At 51.6% G+C, this 19,033-nt stretch overlaps 2 protein-coding genes across 2 annotated transcripts in view; one reads left to right on the forward strand and one right to left on the reverse strand.

The window, feature by feature from the left end:
- LOC125756725 (uncharacterized protein K02A2.6-like) overlaps positions 1-19,033 on the reverse strand; it is an 86,469-nt gene that overhangs the window by 52,182 nt on the left and 15,254 nt on the right. The window lies entirely within an intron of this gene.
- LOC119377737 (uncharacterized) overlaps positions 1-19,033 on the forward strand; it is a 62,305-nt gene that overhangs the window by 19,214 nt on the left and 24,058 nt on the right. The window contains exon 2 of the mRNA XM_049411641.1: positions 13,259-13,465. Within this exon, the coding sequence (XP_049267598.1) occupies positions 13,259-13,465 (207 nt within the window). The remainder of the gene's footprint in view (positions 1-13,258; positions 13,466-19,033) is intronic.

Below are 19,033 nucleotides of genomic sequence, written 5' to 3' on the forward strand. Positions count from 1 at the left end.
GTAGCATAAAAACCATCATATGCATGTCATGTATGGCATGATTTACATGCTCTACTCATTGTGCACTCGTGGCCATTTCGCTCCTTTGATATACACCAAAAAATTGTATTGCGCGATGTGGGTGACTGTATGACGAACATAAATGAGAGGTCTTAACATGCGAATCATGTTATGCATGTCATGTACGGTATGATTTACATGCCACTGTCATGGTGCGCTTCCGGCCGTTTTGTTAACGTGATATACCAAAATTGGTATGCATGACACGTGTGCGTGATGAACATAAGCGACAGGTCATGCATTTATATACCAGAATATGCGTTTCATTGGCATGGTGTACACTAGATTGTGCATGCATGCGTGCATGCAAAACATGCGATATATGGTGGACTACATGCCATGGTATGAATGATTTCATTTGGCTCAAAGACAAACAAGGCGATGTATGCAGCTCTTTGCTGGCTGCTTCGCATTACATCGATTCCCACAATGCGTGGGATGTGCCGATTTTCTTCCATCGACCTCCGTTCCGGGTACTGGCAGATTGAGGTGGACGATATGGATCGCGAAAAGACGGCATTTATCACCCCCGGTGGCCTATATCAATTCAAGGTCATGCCCTTCGGCCTTTGTAACGCCCCAGCCACCTTTGAACGAATGATGGACTCTTTGCTCCGAGGATTTAAATGGTGCACCTGTTTGTGCTACTTGGACGATGTCGTTGTTTTTTCCCCAACATTTGAAACACATATAGAACGCCTCTCAGCCGTCTTAGCCATCTTCCGTCGTGCTGGTCTGCAGCTGAACTCATCAAAATGTCATTTTGGCCGCGACCAAATTACAAGTACTTGGCCATTTAGTGGAGGCTAACGGAGTACAGCCACACCCGGCGAAAATCAGCGCAGTCAAGAACTTTCCCGTTCCACGATCTGTGAAGGATGTCCGCAGATTTCTCGGACTATGTTCGTATTTTTGACGCTTCGTGAAAAATTTTGCGGATATAGCAAGACCTCTTACGCAGCTCCTCAAGCAAGACGTCCCGTTTACATGGGGCTCAGAAGAGGATTCTGCGTTCTCCAATCTCATCGCGCTCCTCACTACTCCTCCAATTTTGGTCCACTTTGACCCTGCTGCCCCTACTGAGATCCGCACGGATGCAAGTGGTCATGGCATCGGCGCCGTGCTTGGTCAACGCCAACGTGGCCACGACTGCGTTATTGCATACGCCAGCCACCTCTTATGCGCCCCCCAACGCAATTATTCAGTCACAGAGCGTGAGTGTTTGGCTCTCGTTTGGGCGGTCGCCAAGTTCAGGCCATACCTATACGGGCGCCCGTTTTCGGTCGTTACCGACCACCACGCGCTCTGCTGGCTGAACTCTTTAAAGACCCCTCAGGGCGGCTAGGTAGCTGGGCTTTGTGCCTCCAAGAGTTCTCCTACTCGGTCGTGTACAAATCTGGCCGCATGCACCAGGATGCCGACTGCCTCTCCCGGTACCCTGTCGACGATCCTGATGACACTGACGCCAACACGATGTGCTCCATATTCTCAGTGTCCAACTTGGTTCACATTGGGGAAGAACAGAAACGGGATCCCCTGCTCCCTGACCTCATCACCCGTACGGAATCTTCCCCAAACGACGCCTCTGTTCGCCACTTTGTGCTTAAAGAGGGCGTCCTCTACCATCTAAATTTCCGACCTGACGGACCTGACCTTCAAATTGTCGTGCCTAAGCATTTACGACGCAGTGTCCTCGCTGAACTTCACGATGCGCCGACAGCTGGACACCTCGGCGTCTCTCGCATATACGAGCGCGTACGCAGCCGTTTCGTTTGGCCAGGCCTTGCTCGCTCAGTACGCCGCTATGTGGCCACGTGCGAGTTATTTCAACGCCGCAAAACACCGTTGCTGCCACCAGCTGGCCATCTTCAACCACTGGACATACCCACGGAACCCTTTCACCGCGTTGGATTAGATCTTGGACCTTTTCCCGTCTAAACCATAGGAAACAAATGGATCGCAGTGGCTACAGATTACGCTACACGCTATGCGATCACGCGAGCTCTACCGACAAGTTGTGCAACCGACGTTGCTGACTTTCTGCTACAGGACGTTATCTTGGTTCACGGTGCCCCAAGACAACTGATCCCATACCGTGGCCGTCAATTCCTGTCTCTAGTTATCGCCGACATCTTACGTTCCTGTCCTACGCATCACAAACTGACCACTGCATACCACCCTCAATGCAATGGGCTAACGGAACGCTTTAATCGCACGCTTACGGACATGCTCGCTATGTATGTGTCGCCGGACCACCGAGACTGGGATGTTGCCCTACCCTACGCAACTTTTGCGTACAATTCATCGCGTCACGACACGGCAGGCTTTTCCCCTTTTGATCTCCTGTACGGAAGAGAGCCGACTTTACCGCTGGACACAATCATTCCTACCTCCACCTGTCCACCAGCGAGTATGCCCGAGACGCAATCGCGCGAGCCGACGGAGCCCGACAGCTCGCCCGCGCTCGGCTGAAGGCGTCGCAAACCAAACACCGACGCCGGTACGATGCTTCTCATCGAGACGCACGTTTCGTTCCCGGTGCCCTTGTGTTACTCTGGTCCCGTCATCGTCGGGTGGGCCTATCCGAAAAACTTTTGTCTCGTTACACGGGACCTTACCGTGTATTGCGTCAAGTAACACCTGTTACCTATGAGATTGGTCCCATCTGTCCATCGCCATCTGTTCGGTCCAGCGATATTGTTCACGTTTCACGGCTCAAGCTCTACAACACCGCTTCCGAAAACGACCTCTAAAGCTCCGGGACGGTGCTTCGGCCACCGGGGGTAATGCTACGTACCAGCGGCATCGCGGCCAAGGAGACGAAGAGAAAGACGCAACAGACAGACTGGCGCGTGCTGTTCGCGTCGGTTGTGCTGCTCGCCTAAGCTGTAAACAATATAGGGATACGTGTCCCTCTGAGATGGTGTCTTTTTCCGTAACAATATATACCCCCATGTACGGAATAAAACCTTGGTTGTAAGTCAGCGCTTGGTCCGTCTCTTTCACTGTCCCGTGTTCCGCGCTGTTCCTCGTATCGTGAAACATGTACCAACCGGCCCTTAGTCCATATAATTGTTATTGCAAGAAAAGACAGGATGTGCAAACACATACACAAGATAGAAGTCAAGAGAGAGAGTGAACAGTTATTTCTCAAGTGGACCGCCACGCGGACCTGATTGAGAGGTATCGCTTCTTGCCTGGGAATGCGCAGGTAAGTATATGTGTCTACTTTTTCCGCCACCGTACAATTTTTCAGTTATCAGCGGCGCTTATGGCGTCTTATTCGCACGTCCTGTCTTTTTAAAGGGCCCCAAAACAGCCTCTGATAATGCAAAAAATGCGGGCACCTTGCACTAAGTCGCGCAAAGCTAGGAACAGCGAAGCACGGGTCCGTCACCGCTCGTATTCCCCGTTCACCGACCCGTCTAGCTTGAGAGATGCGCGGCTTTCTCCACGAGAGTACGCGCTTTCTTAGGACGCCCCGTGACTCTCTGGACACGATAAGGCGCAGCCCGGCTTTGCACTGTATATAGAGCAGAGGTTGCTCGCGGTGTTTCTGTCGGTGGGCGTGGCTTAGCTACTGCGCGTGCGTGGCTTGGCCAGGTGGTGCGGTATCTCGTCGCTAGACGACGCTATGCTTCCTTCCTCTTTCTATCTTTTTATCTCTCTGCTTTTTTTTCTCTTTCGTTGATGTTCTCTCTTTCTCTGTTTCTTTTTCGTTTTGCATTTCTTTCGCTCTATTTTTCTCTCTCATTATTTCCGTGCTACACTTTATTCTTGTTTCCTTCCTCCTCACCATCACACCTCTGCTTCTCATGCTCACTTCCTTTTCCCACCACCCTTGCTACATTATACTATACAAGCTATGCTCTGGTAGCGTGCCTGAATAGCCGAGTGGTAGGATGATGGCCATCCCATCGAGGGTACGTGGGTTCGAATCCAGCCTCGTGAAGAATTTTTCTCTTTATATCTGTCTTTCCGTCTCCCTGTTTGTTTCTCTCTCTCTCTCTGTAGTCGTTCTCCCCATCAGGATTATTACAGGCCACGCCGCAGAGGCATCTGCCAAATTCTGTGCCAATTATGTGGTTCATGATGATGATAGTTTTCGGGCAGATTCAGACACTTTACGCCGAGCTAGAACAGTTTCGCTCTTAAAGAACGAGCGCGCTATTCTCTCTTTGCGTCTCTCGTCTTTTTGGCGCACTTAGTGACGCCAGAACGATGATTGACATGACATCATTGGGGTACATACTCTCGATTGGTCCATATGCGAGAAATATCACTTGTTAATTGTCGCCCACCCTGCTTTGCCATGCAGTCGCCCACCCGTTCGTCCTTGTCCCGCACGACCATCGTGCGCGATCAACTAATTGCGTTTCCGACTGCGCAAGCGGAGATAACGGTGTAGCCGGCAAGCGCGAAATCCTGATAGGTTCACCGCTTAGTGCTGACATTGTACGCGTGCTTCTCAAAGAAATAAGTGGCGAGGAGATATCGCCTGTATGAAGGGTAGTGAAGGTGAGAACGAAACCAATGGAAGAGGAGCCGGATTATTTTATTCTTCCAACGGACGAACACTTTACAGCAGAGACAATGCAGCTCTCCAGAAAAAAGGCGAGCCCGCACCTACGGCTTTTCTACATTTTTTATTGCGATAGTAATGATATTAACACTCTGGACGGGTCTTCAACGTCACCGTCATGTTCTGTATAAAGTCCAAATCGAAAACATGGCTCCGCGCATCGTATTTTTCTACCCGCGAGTAAAAGCTGGCGAGGCCTTCGGTCGCTTGCTCCTCAACCAGAAAGGAAACGCCCCGTCTTTCGCTGGGCGAAGGAGCATTAAGGGACGTCAGGGGAAGAGAGGGGCTGTGTTGTTCGAGTAGTAATTGTGAACGTTCACTAAAAATGCGTGGTCGGGAGCGCTGGCGCGCGAGCTATCTCGGCAGTCATCAGCAACCTTCTCCTATACCACTCTACGCGCTCTGATCTCACCGCTTCGTGCTGTGACCACTGATACGACAAACTGCACGAAAACCGCTTCTTTCCCAGAAGCGGACGTATTCCAATACACCAGCGTTTTGCAGGGTTATGCGAGATCGGATAAAAAAGTTAGCTGCTAGCCATAGTTCGTATAACATTACGACATGTTGCCATCGCATTCACAGGTTCGCTTTTTCGCTGAAACAGATCTTTTTTTGGAAATTCGATGGACGAATATCTCTCCCCACCAACTTTCGAATCCACCCCCCTCCCCCGCTCCCTCGCGCGACGCCGCCGCCGATCTGATGAACCCGACGCCGTTCACGCGCCGTCGCCGGTGATTTTGGGTCCGACGCACAGGTCTACTATGTACAGTGCGGTCCATTGTTAAAGGGGACACTCGAATAAGCACCTTTCATTTTGCTGGCCCTCTAACATCAAGTGGACAGGGAAACATTCTTCATGCACTGCACGAGTCTGTCAAAAAAGAGGCAGAACTGGTAACTATCAGTAGTTTTATGCAAATCTAAGCGACTATGTTTTTGCAAGAGAGCGAAATAGAAACATGCCCTGCATGCAAGTGTTCCTTTAACAGTGGACCCGTTTGTACATATTTTGGCAGTGAGAGACAGAAGAAAGCTTAGACACTGAGATCCGCAGTCCGCTTTTAGTTAACGTGCACGATGCGAATCTTTATTGTTCAACTACGCACAAGAGAAATCTCCAACCCGCACTACACTGAAGTTCAAGATCCAGTGGTTATATATACGCGGTGGCCGGTGAACGGCTGTGCTGCGCGAGCAGTCAGTGTTTTAATCAAGAAACTCGCTAGCAGACTCTACCTGCGTTGGCGTTGTCTCTCATGGACGAGGGCGCGTTCTCGTTCCTTGCGAGCTGCTAGTTCAGCGTTCAACGCAGAAAGAGCGTTTCCATAGTCAACGCGCACCTTTCGCTCTCTCCCTCGCCACACGGCGAGCGCTGAGGCGGTGTCGCCCTCTCTTGCACTCAAGCAAGTGGCACACGCGACAGCAGACGACGATGCGCGATGCATGCCGACATGCACAGACCCTGAGGCTGGATGTCGGCCAAATAGCAAATAAAACGGTGAATAACCAGAGGTGTCATGTCGTGAAGAGTTGTACGCAAAGGTGTCAAATGGAAGTGCTCTATCCCAGTCACGGTGATATGGGGAGACGTACATTGACAGCATCTGAGTCAGCGTTCGGTTCAGACGCTTGGTCAATCCATTCGCCTGTGGACGATAAGCAGTGGTAAGCTTGTGCTCAGTGGAGCAGGAACGCAGGACGTCATCCACAACACGTGACATGAAGTACCCCCCTCGATCAGTGAGCAGCTGCCAGGGGCACCATGACGAACAATGACTTCATACAAGAGAAACTCAGCGACGTCAGTGGAGCGACTCGTTGGCAGTGCTCGAGTAATGGCAAAGCGTGTGGCGTAATCTGTGGCAACTGCACCCCATTTATTCCCCGAGCTGGACGTAGGAAAAGGGCCCAGCAGGTCAAGGCCAACACAGAAGAATGGTTCCGCAGATATGCCGATGGGTTGTAGAAGGCCGCAAGGTAGCGCAGAGGGGCTCTTGCGGCGTTGGCAGCGGTCGCAAGCAGCGACGTAGCGGACCACAGAATGGTACAGGCCGGGCCAGAAAAAGCGACGTCGCACGTGATCATAGGTACGAGAGACACCAAGGTCACCGGCTGTTGGTACGTCGTGGAGTTGTTCGAGCACACTGGTAGGTAGATGGTGGGGTAGCACAACAAATAGTTCCGGGCCATCGGCGTTGAAGCTGCAACGGTACAGAATGCTGTCATGCAACTCGAACAGGCACAGGGAAGGGTTTCGTGAAGCAGAGGTTAGACGGTCGATGATGGAAAGTAACGATGGGTCCCGTCGTTGTTCGGTGGATATATCAACCAAAGGGCGGATGGAGAGCACGCACGGGTCTGATTCAAGGTCACTGACGTCGGGCGCTTCAACCGGATGACATGACAGTCTGCGTGTGTGTGCAGTCGTCCCGACTTGTAGTGGACCACGAACGAGTGTTCCTGCAGACGTAGGGCCCAGCGACCGAGACTACCGGATGGGTCCTTTAACGATGAGAGCCAGCAGAGAGCGTGATGGTCTGTGACTACGGAAAACGTTCGGCCATACAGGTAAAGCCTGAACTCAGTCACTGCCCGCAATAAAGCTAGGCATTCACGCTCAGTGATGGAGAACTTCCGTTCGGCGGGTGAAAGAAGACGACAGGCGTAAGCAATTACTCCATCCTTGCCGTGCTGTAGTTGGTAGAGGACCGCCCCAATTACATGGCCCCTGGCATCGGTCCGGAGCTCTGTATACGATGCTGGGTCGAAATGGGCCAGTATTGGTGGCGTAGTTAGCAGATGGATAAGGGTAGGAAAGGAGTATGCTTGTTCGACGCCCCACGTTAAGGGAACGTGCTCTTTTAAGAGATCAGTAAGCGGTCTGGCTATGTCGGCGAAGTTGCGGCCGAATCGACGAAAATAGGAACATAATCCTACAAAACTTCGGACGTCCTTGGTTGAGCACAAGACAGGAAATTCTTGTACTGCTCGCACCTTGTCTGGATCCGGTTGAACACCGGCAGCACTCACAAGGTGACCGAGTATAGTGATTTGGCGCCTTCCGAAAGGGCATTTTGCAGAACTCAGCTGGAGAGCGGCTTTTCGAAAGACGTCCAGAACGGCTGACAGACGTGTGAGATGGCTGTCAAACATAGGTGAATACACGATGATATCGTCTAAGTAACATAAGCAGACAGACTACTTATATCCTCGGAGAAGGGAGTCCATCATGCGTTCGAAGGTTGCCGGGGCATTGCATAGTGCGAACGACATGGCCTTGAACTGGCAAAGACCATCGGACGTAACAAAAGCGGTTTTTAGCGGTTCATGGGGTCGACGGAAATTTGCCATTAGCCGTACCGACGGTCCATAGATGAAACGTATTGGGCACCATGGAGGCAATCGAGGGCGTCATCGATTCGAGGCAAAGGGTAGACATCTTTATGAGTTACTTTGTGTAAATCGCGACAGTCGACACAAAAGCGCCAGCTGTCATCCTTCTTTTTGACGAGCACGACCGGGGAGGCCCAAGGGCTGGAAGATGGTTCTATGACGTCTTTGGTAAGCATTTTGTCGACTTCACTCTGAATGACTTGAAGTTCCTGTTGAGATACACTATATGGACGCCGGCGTATAGGACTGGCGTCACCAGTGTTGTTCCGGTGAGTCGCGACAGATGTTTGGCCCAGAGGGCGGTCGTCAAAGTCGAAAATGTCACGATAGGATGCTAGCAGACGCAGGAGGCCGGTAGCTTGCGCTGTGGTGAGATCGGGAGCGATCATCTTGTTAATGTCATCGAGAGGCAAAGTGAGATCAGCATCATGACATGGAGACGTAATATCGGCGCCCAGACCAGCAACCGTGCAATTGTCAAGCGGAGAGATGGTGGCCAACGTAGAGTTTCATACAATAACCTAGAGAGTAAACTGGCGCTGCGATCGTTCAACCACCATGGGAATGATGGGAAGTGCAGGCTTCGGATTGGACAGCGCTAGCTAGCGAACCGTCTACGGATCTTTTTCTACAGTTTCAGCTCCGTTCTTCGCGAGGCGCGGGTAGTGGGGTGCGTTTCAAAGTACTCAAGCAGCGCCTTTGTTCTTCAAAGAGGCTGAAAACCGCTAGATCTCTTGGTTTGCTGTTTCGTTACAGCTTCACAGGGTGTATATGGCAGTTTAGTAAAGCGTCGTGCACTCACCGCAGCGCATAGATGTAGCGTCCCACGCCAGTGCAGGAAACTGCATAGAGTTCACGTTTTTCGATGGACGCTACTTGTCAAAACTCTTTCAAATCGACAGCAAAACGATGGCAAAGCTAAGTAGACGCACCATCACGCTCCTCTGACTTGACTTCACAATAAACTGAGAGATGCGTTAAAGGCAGAACACTTGGACAGACGCACCTGGCATCGCAGCAGACGCTACGTTCTCACTCAATACAGTACTGTTATTTTCATAAATAGATAATCCGTACTTTGGAGGTAAAAACAAATGTGTTTGTTTTCAAGTGTTGTAAAAAAATAATTCATTATTTAGCGATGCCAAATCTGGAACACAATTGCAGAGCAATGCATACCCTGGTGGTTCAATTTGTCAAGGTTCCACTTCCATCTCGCGGTCAAGCGAACTTTTTGTAATAAGTTCTACGTACAAAATAATCAAGCAAGATTTAATTGGAAATAATTTTATATGACTTTGTTTTCCACTCGGCAAACAAGCGTCACGAAATCAAGAACAAAAGCCATCCGAAGCAGATCCGAAGCCTGTACTTCCCATCATTCCCATGGTGGTTGAAGCGCCGCTCAAGGAGCCGGCGCAGACACTAGCGCCAGATTTCCCTCTAGGTATTATAGGAAGAAACTCTATGGTGGCCAAAGACATGTCTTGCGGAATAACTAGAGTCAACGTACTGACGTTGAGAAGGGGAATGGTCACTGTATTATCAGTCCCGGAAACAACAGTGTGAGCAAGGGCGACGTCTCGAACCATCAGTACGTCCACAATAGGAGTCACGAGGTAGTCACCATCGGGCACACCGCGTGAAGACGACAAAGTGACGTATGTAGCAGCTTGGGGAGGCAAGCGAACGTAATGGCGAGAGCATAAACGTGGAGGTAGGTCGGCTGAAAAATCAGCAAGCTGCGGCAACTCGAGCTGAAGAGCACCAGTCGCATAATCAATGAGCGCAGAATGACGTGACAGAAACTCCAAGCCAAGGATTAGGTCGTGAGGGCACTTCTCAATGACGGCAAATTGAACTGATGTAGGATGACCGGCAATAGACACACGTGCTGTGCACATCCCTTGAACGGCAGGAGTTCCTCCATCAGCGACTCGGAGTTTACGGAAAGCGGCAGGTGTGAGTACTTTGTGAAGTCGGCGGCGAAGGTCTGCGCTCATTACAGAAATGTGCGCTCCGGTATCGATAAGCGCGGAAATAGTCACACCATCAACGTCAACATCTAGTAAGCTTCGTCTCGTCGAAAGCGTCGAGAGAGGATTTATGGAGTAAGTCGACAATGCAGCGTCACCTCCGGGCGCTGCACTGTTTAGTTTTCCGGATAGGCAGAAGCAGGGTTGAATGGGGAGGACGGTCGGCGAGTGTGCGGCGAGGGAGACGGCTGGCGACGTCCTGGAGACGAACGCTACTGGTGGCCGTGCGGTGACGGAGAGCGGCTGTTGAACCTTCTGTAGAAGTTAGGCGAAGCAGACTGGGTGGGAGGTGCGAAGCGGGTGCTGTCCTGTCGGTGGTAAGGGGCAGACTATGGCCAAGGTAGCGAGGACCAGCGGGTATCGCAGTAACAGGCTACATGGCCGATATGATGGCAGTGAAAACAAATTGGTCGGTTGTCGGTGGTTCTCCAAGCTGCAGGGTCGCGAGATCGGGCCGGAAACCGCTGCTCGTGATAGGACGAGGGCGGACGCCACGAAGTTTGCTGCGGGTTGGTCACAGTGCACACATAGTGAATGCCTATGCTGGCGAGTTCCTCACGCACGACGACTTGAACCATGGGAGCAGTGATTGGGGTGATGTCATTTGCAGTAGTGTGAGCCGGAGCAGGGGCCATGGCTTCATGTTCGCGGCGGAAAATGCGAGTCACCTGGTCTGCTGAAACTGGAGCTGGTGGTTGTGTTCTTGTGCGGTCTTCGCAAGACGACGTTGCAGCCCTATTCGGAAGCCGGGCAAACACGCTGTCTATGCGCCGGCTCTTAGCTTGCTCAAAGCGCCGGCACTCCTTTATAATGGCGTCCACTGTCGAATAATTGTTGCAGATTAGGAGGTTGATGGCGTCATCCGCGATCCCCTTAAGTATGTGTCCAACTTTGTCGGCCTCCGGCATCTCCGCATTGGCTTTGCGACACAGTGCTAGCACATCTTCTATGTACGAGACGTACGATTCCGTGGAAGTCTGCGCCCGAGACGCGAGCATTTTGTTCGCGGCCATCTTTCTTCCGACGGGCTTCCCAAACAAGTCCAACATTTTCTCTTTGCATGTCGCCCGACTCCCGAGTTCAGTTTCGTGGTTCTCATACCAAACTTTGGCAGTTCCCTTAAGGTAAAATATCAAATAGGCCAGCATAAGAGGCGGGCCCCAACGGTGGCGAGCACTCACGCGTTCGTACTCTGCCAGCGAATCCTCAACGTCCACTTCATTCGGATCGCCGGAACCTCTAAAGTGCCAGGATCCCGTGGGTCTTCGAGCACGACCGTTGTTATTGCAGGTGCAGCTGCAGTCACCGCATCTTCTTCATCCGCAGAGAGACCGGGCTCAGATGCAGACGCCGTATCTACCGCCATTGTTGTGACCTTTCAAACGACGGCCGCTGCGGAGTTCCGTTGCGAGGCGTGTCGTACCCAGCACCTCCACCAAATGTGACGGAGGCGAGATGACGGTTTCATGGATCTCTACAACAGTGAAGTGGCAGCCAAACAAGATGGCTGAGAAACCCCACGCGCAAGCGCTTCTCGCTCACTCGTCGTCTTCATCTTCGGAGAGCACCGCGCTAGCTCATGTCCATGACACACCGTGACTGACTGCAGTCTCCGTCGACGTCACGACCACGTGACAGTATGTTACTCCTTAGCAAATAAAAGCGTATTGTTTACTAAAAACAGAGAAAACATATTAGAAGGCAGAGAGGGTGTACTGAGCCTCCGGCCTACTACTCTGCACTGGGGAAAATCAGCTCACTGAGCATAAACACGCATATTAGAAAAACCCCAGCACGTTCAACTAGACCTCGTCTCCACTTGAAACACGACTGGTGCCGCCATTAGTGGGGCGAATATGCACACACAAGAAAGCGCACTCGCGGATTATGAGGAGGGTCAACCAGACCCTTGTCTTAATCCGCATCTTTACGCATCGGTTTACCAAACGTCTAGCATAACGTCCATTAATATCCAGAAATGTCCTTGTAGCGTTTGGTAACACTGTATGGCCGACTATTTCGGAGGAAATGCAGCTTTCATTCAGCTAATGGTTGAACTCTCATGTCAGCCAGTCTAGAGGCCCCCGTCTTCTGCTGTGACACGAAGGGAAGACAATCACGAAATACTATAAGTTCCCATGTCTGACACATTAGACAGCGCTCACATTTCGGGCTCCACGGTGGTCTATTGTCTACGGTGCTCGACTGCTGACCCGGAGGCCACGGGCTCGAATAGCGGTGGCCGCTTTTTCGATCGAGGCGAAAATTTTCGGAGCCCTTCATTACAGCGTCCCTCATAATCATATCGTGGTTTTGGACGTTAAACGCCAACTATTATTATTATTATTATTATTATTATTATTACTATTATTATTATTATTATTATTATTATTCCGGCTGCCAATTAATCGATTAAAGCAACACACCGATAGCAATTAATCGATCAAAAAGATTCATCGACGAACGATTAACTGCAAATCGATTAAAAAATTTAATCGACCATTCCTAAAACACGACAGAACGGAAATTCTTCATTTCATGAAACTTCGGAAAACCGGGGCTTTTTTTTATTTTCCTGAACGGAGATGCCCCAGCACGCGCACACCGCTCGCACACAGCGGATGTCATCATTTTCTAATTCTGTTTACATGAATCAAGTCCTTTTTCGACTAAAATTCATGCTCTGAGCGCGTTCTTGACTTTTTTACAGCACAATCTGTTGAAGCCAAAGAGAACGCAGCGAAATAAATAGGGTAGCTTAACCGCGGCGCCCCCAAATGCTTGTTTCATGGTGGACGAGCCGAGCTCGTCTTCGGTAGGAGCTGTACAAACTATGTCTCGTCTTCGGTAGGGAAAGGGTTAACAGTGACCTATTAGCAGGTAGCCGTAGAAAGATTCTAGGCAGTTGTACCAACTTGTGCCTTCTTTTTCTCTTTTTTTACAGGTAAAATTGATAACCGTGCTTTTACTGCTAAGCATGATGTGCAAGTGCACAGCGTTGACACCCTCTGATTAGTTTGAACTGACGCCACATCCCAAGAACGCTGAAAGTTGACATTATGTCGCACAATACCCAGTGCCCTGCGGCATTGCAGGCCTAATTAGAGCTTCCTCTCAAGCAAAACCCATCGCGCATTTTTGTGGCCTGTAGCAGTTAAGAGAAAATGGGGTTGTGCTGCAGGGGATGATCCGATACACGAACCGCATCCTGAGAATCGCCATCATGGTGGCCTACGGCGGAAATCTGGTCATGCTGTGTGGCATCGCCTACTGCCTCGTTGATCCCACGTCAACATGGTCGCTGCGCATCTTCTGCTTCTGCTACGGGTTTCTCATCACTCTCGACATGGTTGACGTCGGATTCCTCGTCGAGTCACTCAAGCTGCAGGTAAGAATGTAAAAAAAAGGGCAGGAAGAAACCCTACAGGGTATCTCCTCTGTTCAGGCACATGTCGGGCGTATAAGTTAGTCCATTCGGCATCGGCTCAACCCATTTGAGTGACTGCTTCTGCATTGAGCTATGGGTATGGTAGCTATACATGGTCGGAAGCAGACGTTTGATTCAGGGGCGAAACTACTCCTTATGTTATATGCTGGCGTATTTAGAAGCTTACTCTTTCATACTCGTCAATTCGGCAAATTTTAAGACTTTTTGCATAAAGGCGTCAAAATTTCAACGGAAGTGCAATGCTAGGGGCCCGTGCGATGTGACTACACGTTAAAGAACACCAGATGGTCAAATTTCCGGGGCCCTCCACTGCGTCGTGTCTTATAACCATATCGTGGTTCTACCCCGTAAAACGCTAGATATTATTATTATTCATTGTTCTAAAAACATTTTTGTCCGAGGCTGTGTTCCTACGAGCAATCATTCTAGGCCTTTAAGTCAAAGTATGTTCTCATTGTGGCTGGCAAGTTGGCATGCTTTTGTTTTTTCATGCTATGGGTTTTCGCCAACTAAAGCGCTCACATGCATGCGCTATACTATACCCGCCTTATTGTATAGACACATTCTCGAATTTTTAAAATTGTTTTTACGAGATTGCACACACGATGCGACAAGTGGAGCATATTCTGGTACGACTACCTGCAATTGCGATGTAATATGTCGTGTAAAAAACGGCGATGCATTAGGTTCCCGGCGATAAACAACCTCGCTCGCCGCTCTCATTTCGCTGTTATTGCCGAGTGCGTCTGGGCACAAGTTCGCCAAATGCATAGTCCACCTGTTTGCCTGATGTGCTTTCACAACCCCCTGGCATTAGGAGCACGCGAATAGTTAATTTCAGAACGAAATCGAATACGAATCGAATCGGCATGACACCGAATCGAGTACGAATCGAATACTATTAGAATATTTTCAAATAGTAAGGCAACCAAGCAGCTCAAGAATTTCATAAAACTTTATTTGCAACAAGTATTCCCTAAACTTTAACAAAGGAAGCTTTTGAACTGTGGCGAAGCAATTGGTACTGTTTAACGGTTGCGCTCTCCAGCGGCTCCTAGTGGGTCGTCCTCTTCTAAACGCCGCTCGCGCTCGGAGCCCGTGCCTTTGCCTTGACTGTCGCCATAGCTCATTGTCGCCGAGTGCTGTCCAATAAACAGCTTAACAATTTGGTGGAGAGTGCTGTGCTCCCATTCGATGCCCCTGGAGCTTCGTTCCCGTACTCTGCCGTCTACCATGCCTCAAGACGCCGCTCAGCAAACTCCGCCTCCCACACCGACCACATGTCCCGGTGTCCCACGCATCCGCGATCCACCTATCTTCACTGGCGCCGATGGCACCGACGTGGAGGACTGGCTCGCAATTTACGAGCGCGTGAGCGTACCCAGCAAATGGGACGAAGCAGGCAAGTTGAGCAACTTGGTCTTCTACCTCGCGGGAGTAGCGAGCTTGTGGTACAACAACCACGCGTCCGATTTTGCGACTTGGTCGGATTTCAAGACCGCCGTCATCAACGTTTTTGGCCGCCCTGCAGTTCGTAAGCTGCAAGCAGAACAGCGCTTACGCGAACGAGCTCAGCAGGCCGGTGAATCTTTCACCAGTTATATTGAAGACGTCCTGGACTTGTGTAAGAAAGCCAACGGCACCATGTCCGAGTCTGACAAGATCCGGAACATTATGAAGGGCATTGACGACGATGCCTTCACCATGTTGCTCGCCAAAAACCCTTCCACCGTGGCCGAGGTCATAACACTGTGCCAGAGCTACGAGGAGCTCCGCCGGCAACGTTCGATGACCCGTCGCTCTCCATCACGCGACGACGAGCTTGCTGGCTTGGCGGCCATACCTCACCAGGCCACGCTGCTGGCAGAAGTGAAGGCATTCGTGCGCGAGGAAATCGCACGCCAGTTCTCTCTCCTGGCCTTCGCCCACCCGCCGCACGTTCAGCAGTCGTCGACGACCCTTCTTCTCCCCTCCGACGAGCAATTGAGCAGGAAATTGCCGAGGTGATGCCTGAGTACCACCAGCAACCTCCGACTCCTGCGCCACAGAGTTACGCTCAAGTAGTCGCCAGGACGCACCAGGCAATCCCTGCGGCTGCTCCATTGAGTTACGCCGAAGCCGCCGCTAGACCTCCGTCCTTCGAAGCGGGCGTGCCGGCTCCGTATGCTGCCGTCATCCCTAGGCCCCGACTGCAACCCACCATGCAGTCGTTTCAGCAGCCGCCCCGTCAATCGCATCCTGCGACATGGGCGGGACCTGCCCCGGCGAACCGATGGCGCACACCCGACAATCGGCCCATCTGCTTTGCATGCGGTTATGCCGGTCACGTGGCACGTTACTGCCGTCGCGTGCAGCCGCCTCGAGTCGCGTCACCCACCACCAGCCAGTCCAGCCGTGCATTCTACGACCCGCCTATGTCACCGACGTCACGCCCAGCTCCATCCAGTCGCCGCTCTCCGTCTCCACGACGTCGCTCACTGTCACCAATGCGACCACGTTCTGTCGCACGAGAGCAGGAAAACTAGTCGTCGCAGTCCACGAGGCAAGGGCTGCGACGCTATCGAACTGTAAAGCCCTCAGCGAAGTCCATCGAATGTCATAGACGTGTTTGTGGACGGTGTTCGCGCATCTGCCCTTATCGACACTGGAGCCGCCGTATCCGTTATGGACGCAAAACTTAGCCGCTTTCTCCGAAAAGTGACGACGCCACTTTCTGGGATGTCCCTCCGTACCGCCAGCTCCCAGAGTATTAGGCCTACAGCAGTATGCACTTCTCGCGTCTTCATCCAGGACGCTCTGTACGACGTCGAGTTCATCATAATTGCTGCATGCTCCCACGACGTCATCCTGGGATGGGATTTTCTTTCCCGCCACGACGCCATAATTCACTGCGCACCAGCCGCCCTCGAACTCTCACCGTTCTCACATTTGACGCCGGCAGACAGTCCATCGGCATGCGCCAAGATCCTCGTCAAAGACGATACCAAAGTTCCCCCAAACTCGTCGGCGGCCGTGCCAGTTTACTGCGCTGGTCTCTGCGACACAGTTGAACTCCTTTCGCCATCTGACCGCGTTTGCACTAGGAAAGGGTTGCTGGTACCTTTCGCGACCGTGCAAGTCACTCAGGGTAGCACCGCTATTTTTGTTACCAACCATCCCCGCACATTGTTACGTTGGTGCGAGGGGAATGTCTCGGCAGAGTGGAGCCCCTCGAAGACGCACAAGTTCTGGACGCACCCGATGACTCGCACTGCACCAGTTCCCGTACCATCAGTGCCGTTTCCACGTCTGATTCATCACCCGCGAATGTATTTGGTCCCGCGATTGCTGACAACCTTACGTCGGTCCAGCGTTCCCAGCTTCTGTGCCTGTTGGAAGAATTTCGTTCTTCTTTCGATGTCGGGCAAACTTCTCTCGGCCGCACGTCCGCTGTTACGCATCGCATCGACAGTGGCGCCCAACCACCACTGCGGCAACGTCCATATCGCGTGTCTCCCACAGAACGACGGGTAATTAATGAGCAAGTCGACGATATGCTTCGACGCGACGTTATTCGACCCTGGGACAGCCCATGGGCGTCTCCTGTTGTTCTCTGTCCAAGAAGGACGGTTCTGTGCGGTTCTGTGTGGACTACCGAAGGCTCAACAAGATCACTCGGAAGGATGTTTATCCGCTGCCGCGCATCGACGACGCGATTGACAGCCTCCAAGGAGCAGAATACTTTTCATCTCTCGATTTGCGCTCGGGGTACTGGCAAGTACCCATGGCTGATGATGCTCGACCGAAGACTGCCTTTGTCACGCCCGACGGCTTGTACGAGTTCAACGTCATGCCGTTTGGTCTGTGCAATGCGCCCGCGACCTTCGAGCGCATGATGGACACCGTTCTGCGCAACTTGAAATGGCACACCTGCTTATGTTACCTGGACGACGTCGTCGTTTTCGCTCCGGACTTCTCCACGCATCTTCAGCGTCTGCGGCATGTTCTGACGCGTTTGAGCAACGCCGGCCTCCAACTGAATCTGAAGAAGTGCCGATTTGCAGCACGGCAGCTGACAATCCTAGGCTACGTCGTGTCTAAGGACGGAATCCTTCTCGATCCGGCCAAGCTTCGGGCCGTGGCCGAATTTCCCAAACCCACGTCCGTCAAAGAACTGCGCAGTTTCGTCGGACTGTGCTCATATTTTCGACGTTTCATACGCAACTTCGCCACCATCATGTCGCCGCTGACGAAGCTCCTTGGGAGTAACGGGCCCCTACATTCGTGGTCGTCCGAATGCGACGACGCATTCGCCAAGCTCCGTCGTTTGTTGACGTCTCCTCCCATACTACGTCACTACGACCCTACGGCCCCAACGGAGGTACACACGGACGCGAGCGGTGTAGGCCTCGGCGCTGTTCTTGCGCAGCGCAAACCAGGGTTCCCCGAATATGTCGTAGCATACGCAAGTCGTACGCTTACTAGGAGCCGCTGGAGAGCGCAACCGTTAAACAGTACCAATTGCTTCGCCACAGAACCGATAAAAACTGCTACAATTAGGTAAACTCAGGTGATGTCTGTTGTGGCTCTGGAACAAGAAGAGAGCTGTGACACGTTTCGTGGCGAAGAGTTTAATTTGATAACCCAGCATCTTGCTTGGCATTAAATACACACAAGTTGCGGTGCGTCAGTAGCAACGTCACCGCGCTTTGTCCTTTTATTAGATACAACATTCCTTCTCCCTTATTTTCTTTAATATCCATATCTTTCAGGCTGTCGCCGAACCCTTGTGCTTCGGCGTGGCAGAGGTTCAGGAGGTTGTTATTCAGCGGCAGTGGGATCTGTAGCTTCCGACGTTGGTTCCTGGACCTCGGTAGGAGTTTCCTCTGTTTCTTCAGGGGTCGCTGGACCAGGCTGCGCTAGAGGTGTGCCAGTGATGCGCACTGTTCTGGGTAGAATAAGATGAGTACTTGTATTAACAATGTCATCAGCATGCATGAATCGCTTCTGGCCTTCCACTTTGACTATGCAAGTTGTCACGCTGACACGGCGAACAATCGCTCCTTTTAACCAGTGCGGGTCGCCTGGTCGGATACCTCTCACCCGCACCCGTTCACTTCCATCAAGTTTCCTCCTATTCTTTTTATGTCCCTGGTCTTGATCTCTAGATGGGGTAGGCTCTGACCGCTTGGCTAATTCAGGGTGCAAAATGCTGAGACGCGTGCGCGGTGCCCAAGACAGGAAACTCTGTGCAGGAGTCTTACCAGTCGTGGAGCATGGCGTGTTGCGGTATGTGAAGGGGAACTGGTCCAGCGGTATGTGAAGGGGAACTGGTTTCTTCGATCAGCTCATTTAACTTCGGCCACCACACGTGACTTCTTGATAGCATTTTCATGCGAGTGGTACCAGGGGGCCGCTCGTGCAAAAGCTGTAGCACTTCTGGCTGCAAAGATTCGGGAATAACTACTCTCGTAGTAGTATGTCGATGCAACCAGAGTGTAGAGACAGTTCGTTTCGCCGGACAAAATA

The sequence above is a fragment of the Rhipicephalus sanguineus genome, unplaced genomic scaffold (genome assembly GCF_013339695.2).
Source record: "Rhipicephalus sanguineus isolate Rsan-2018 unplaced genomic scaffold, BIME_Rsan_1.4 Seq560, whole genome shotgun sequence".
In the NCBI taxonomy this organism is placed as follows: domain Eukaryota; kingdom Metazoa; phylum Arthropoda; class Arachnida; order Ixodida; family Ixodidae; genus Rhipicephalus; species Rhipicephalus sanguineus.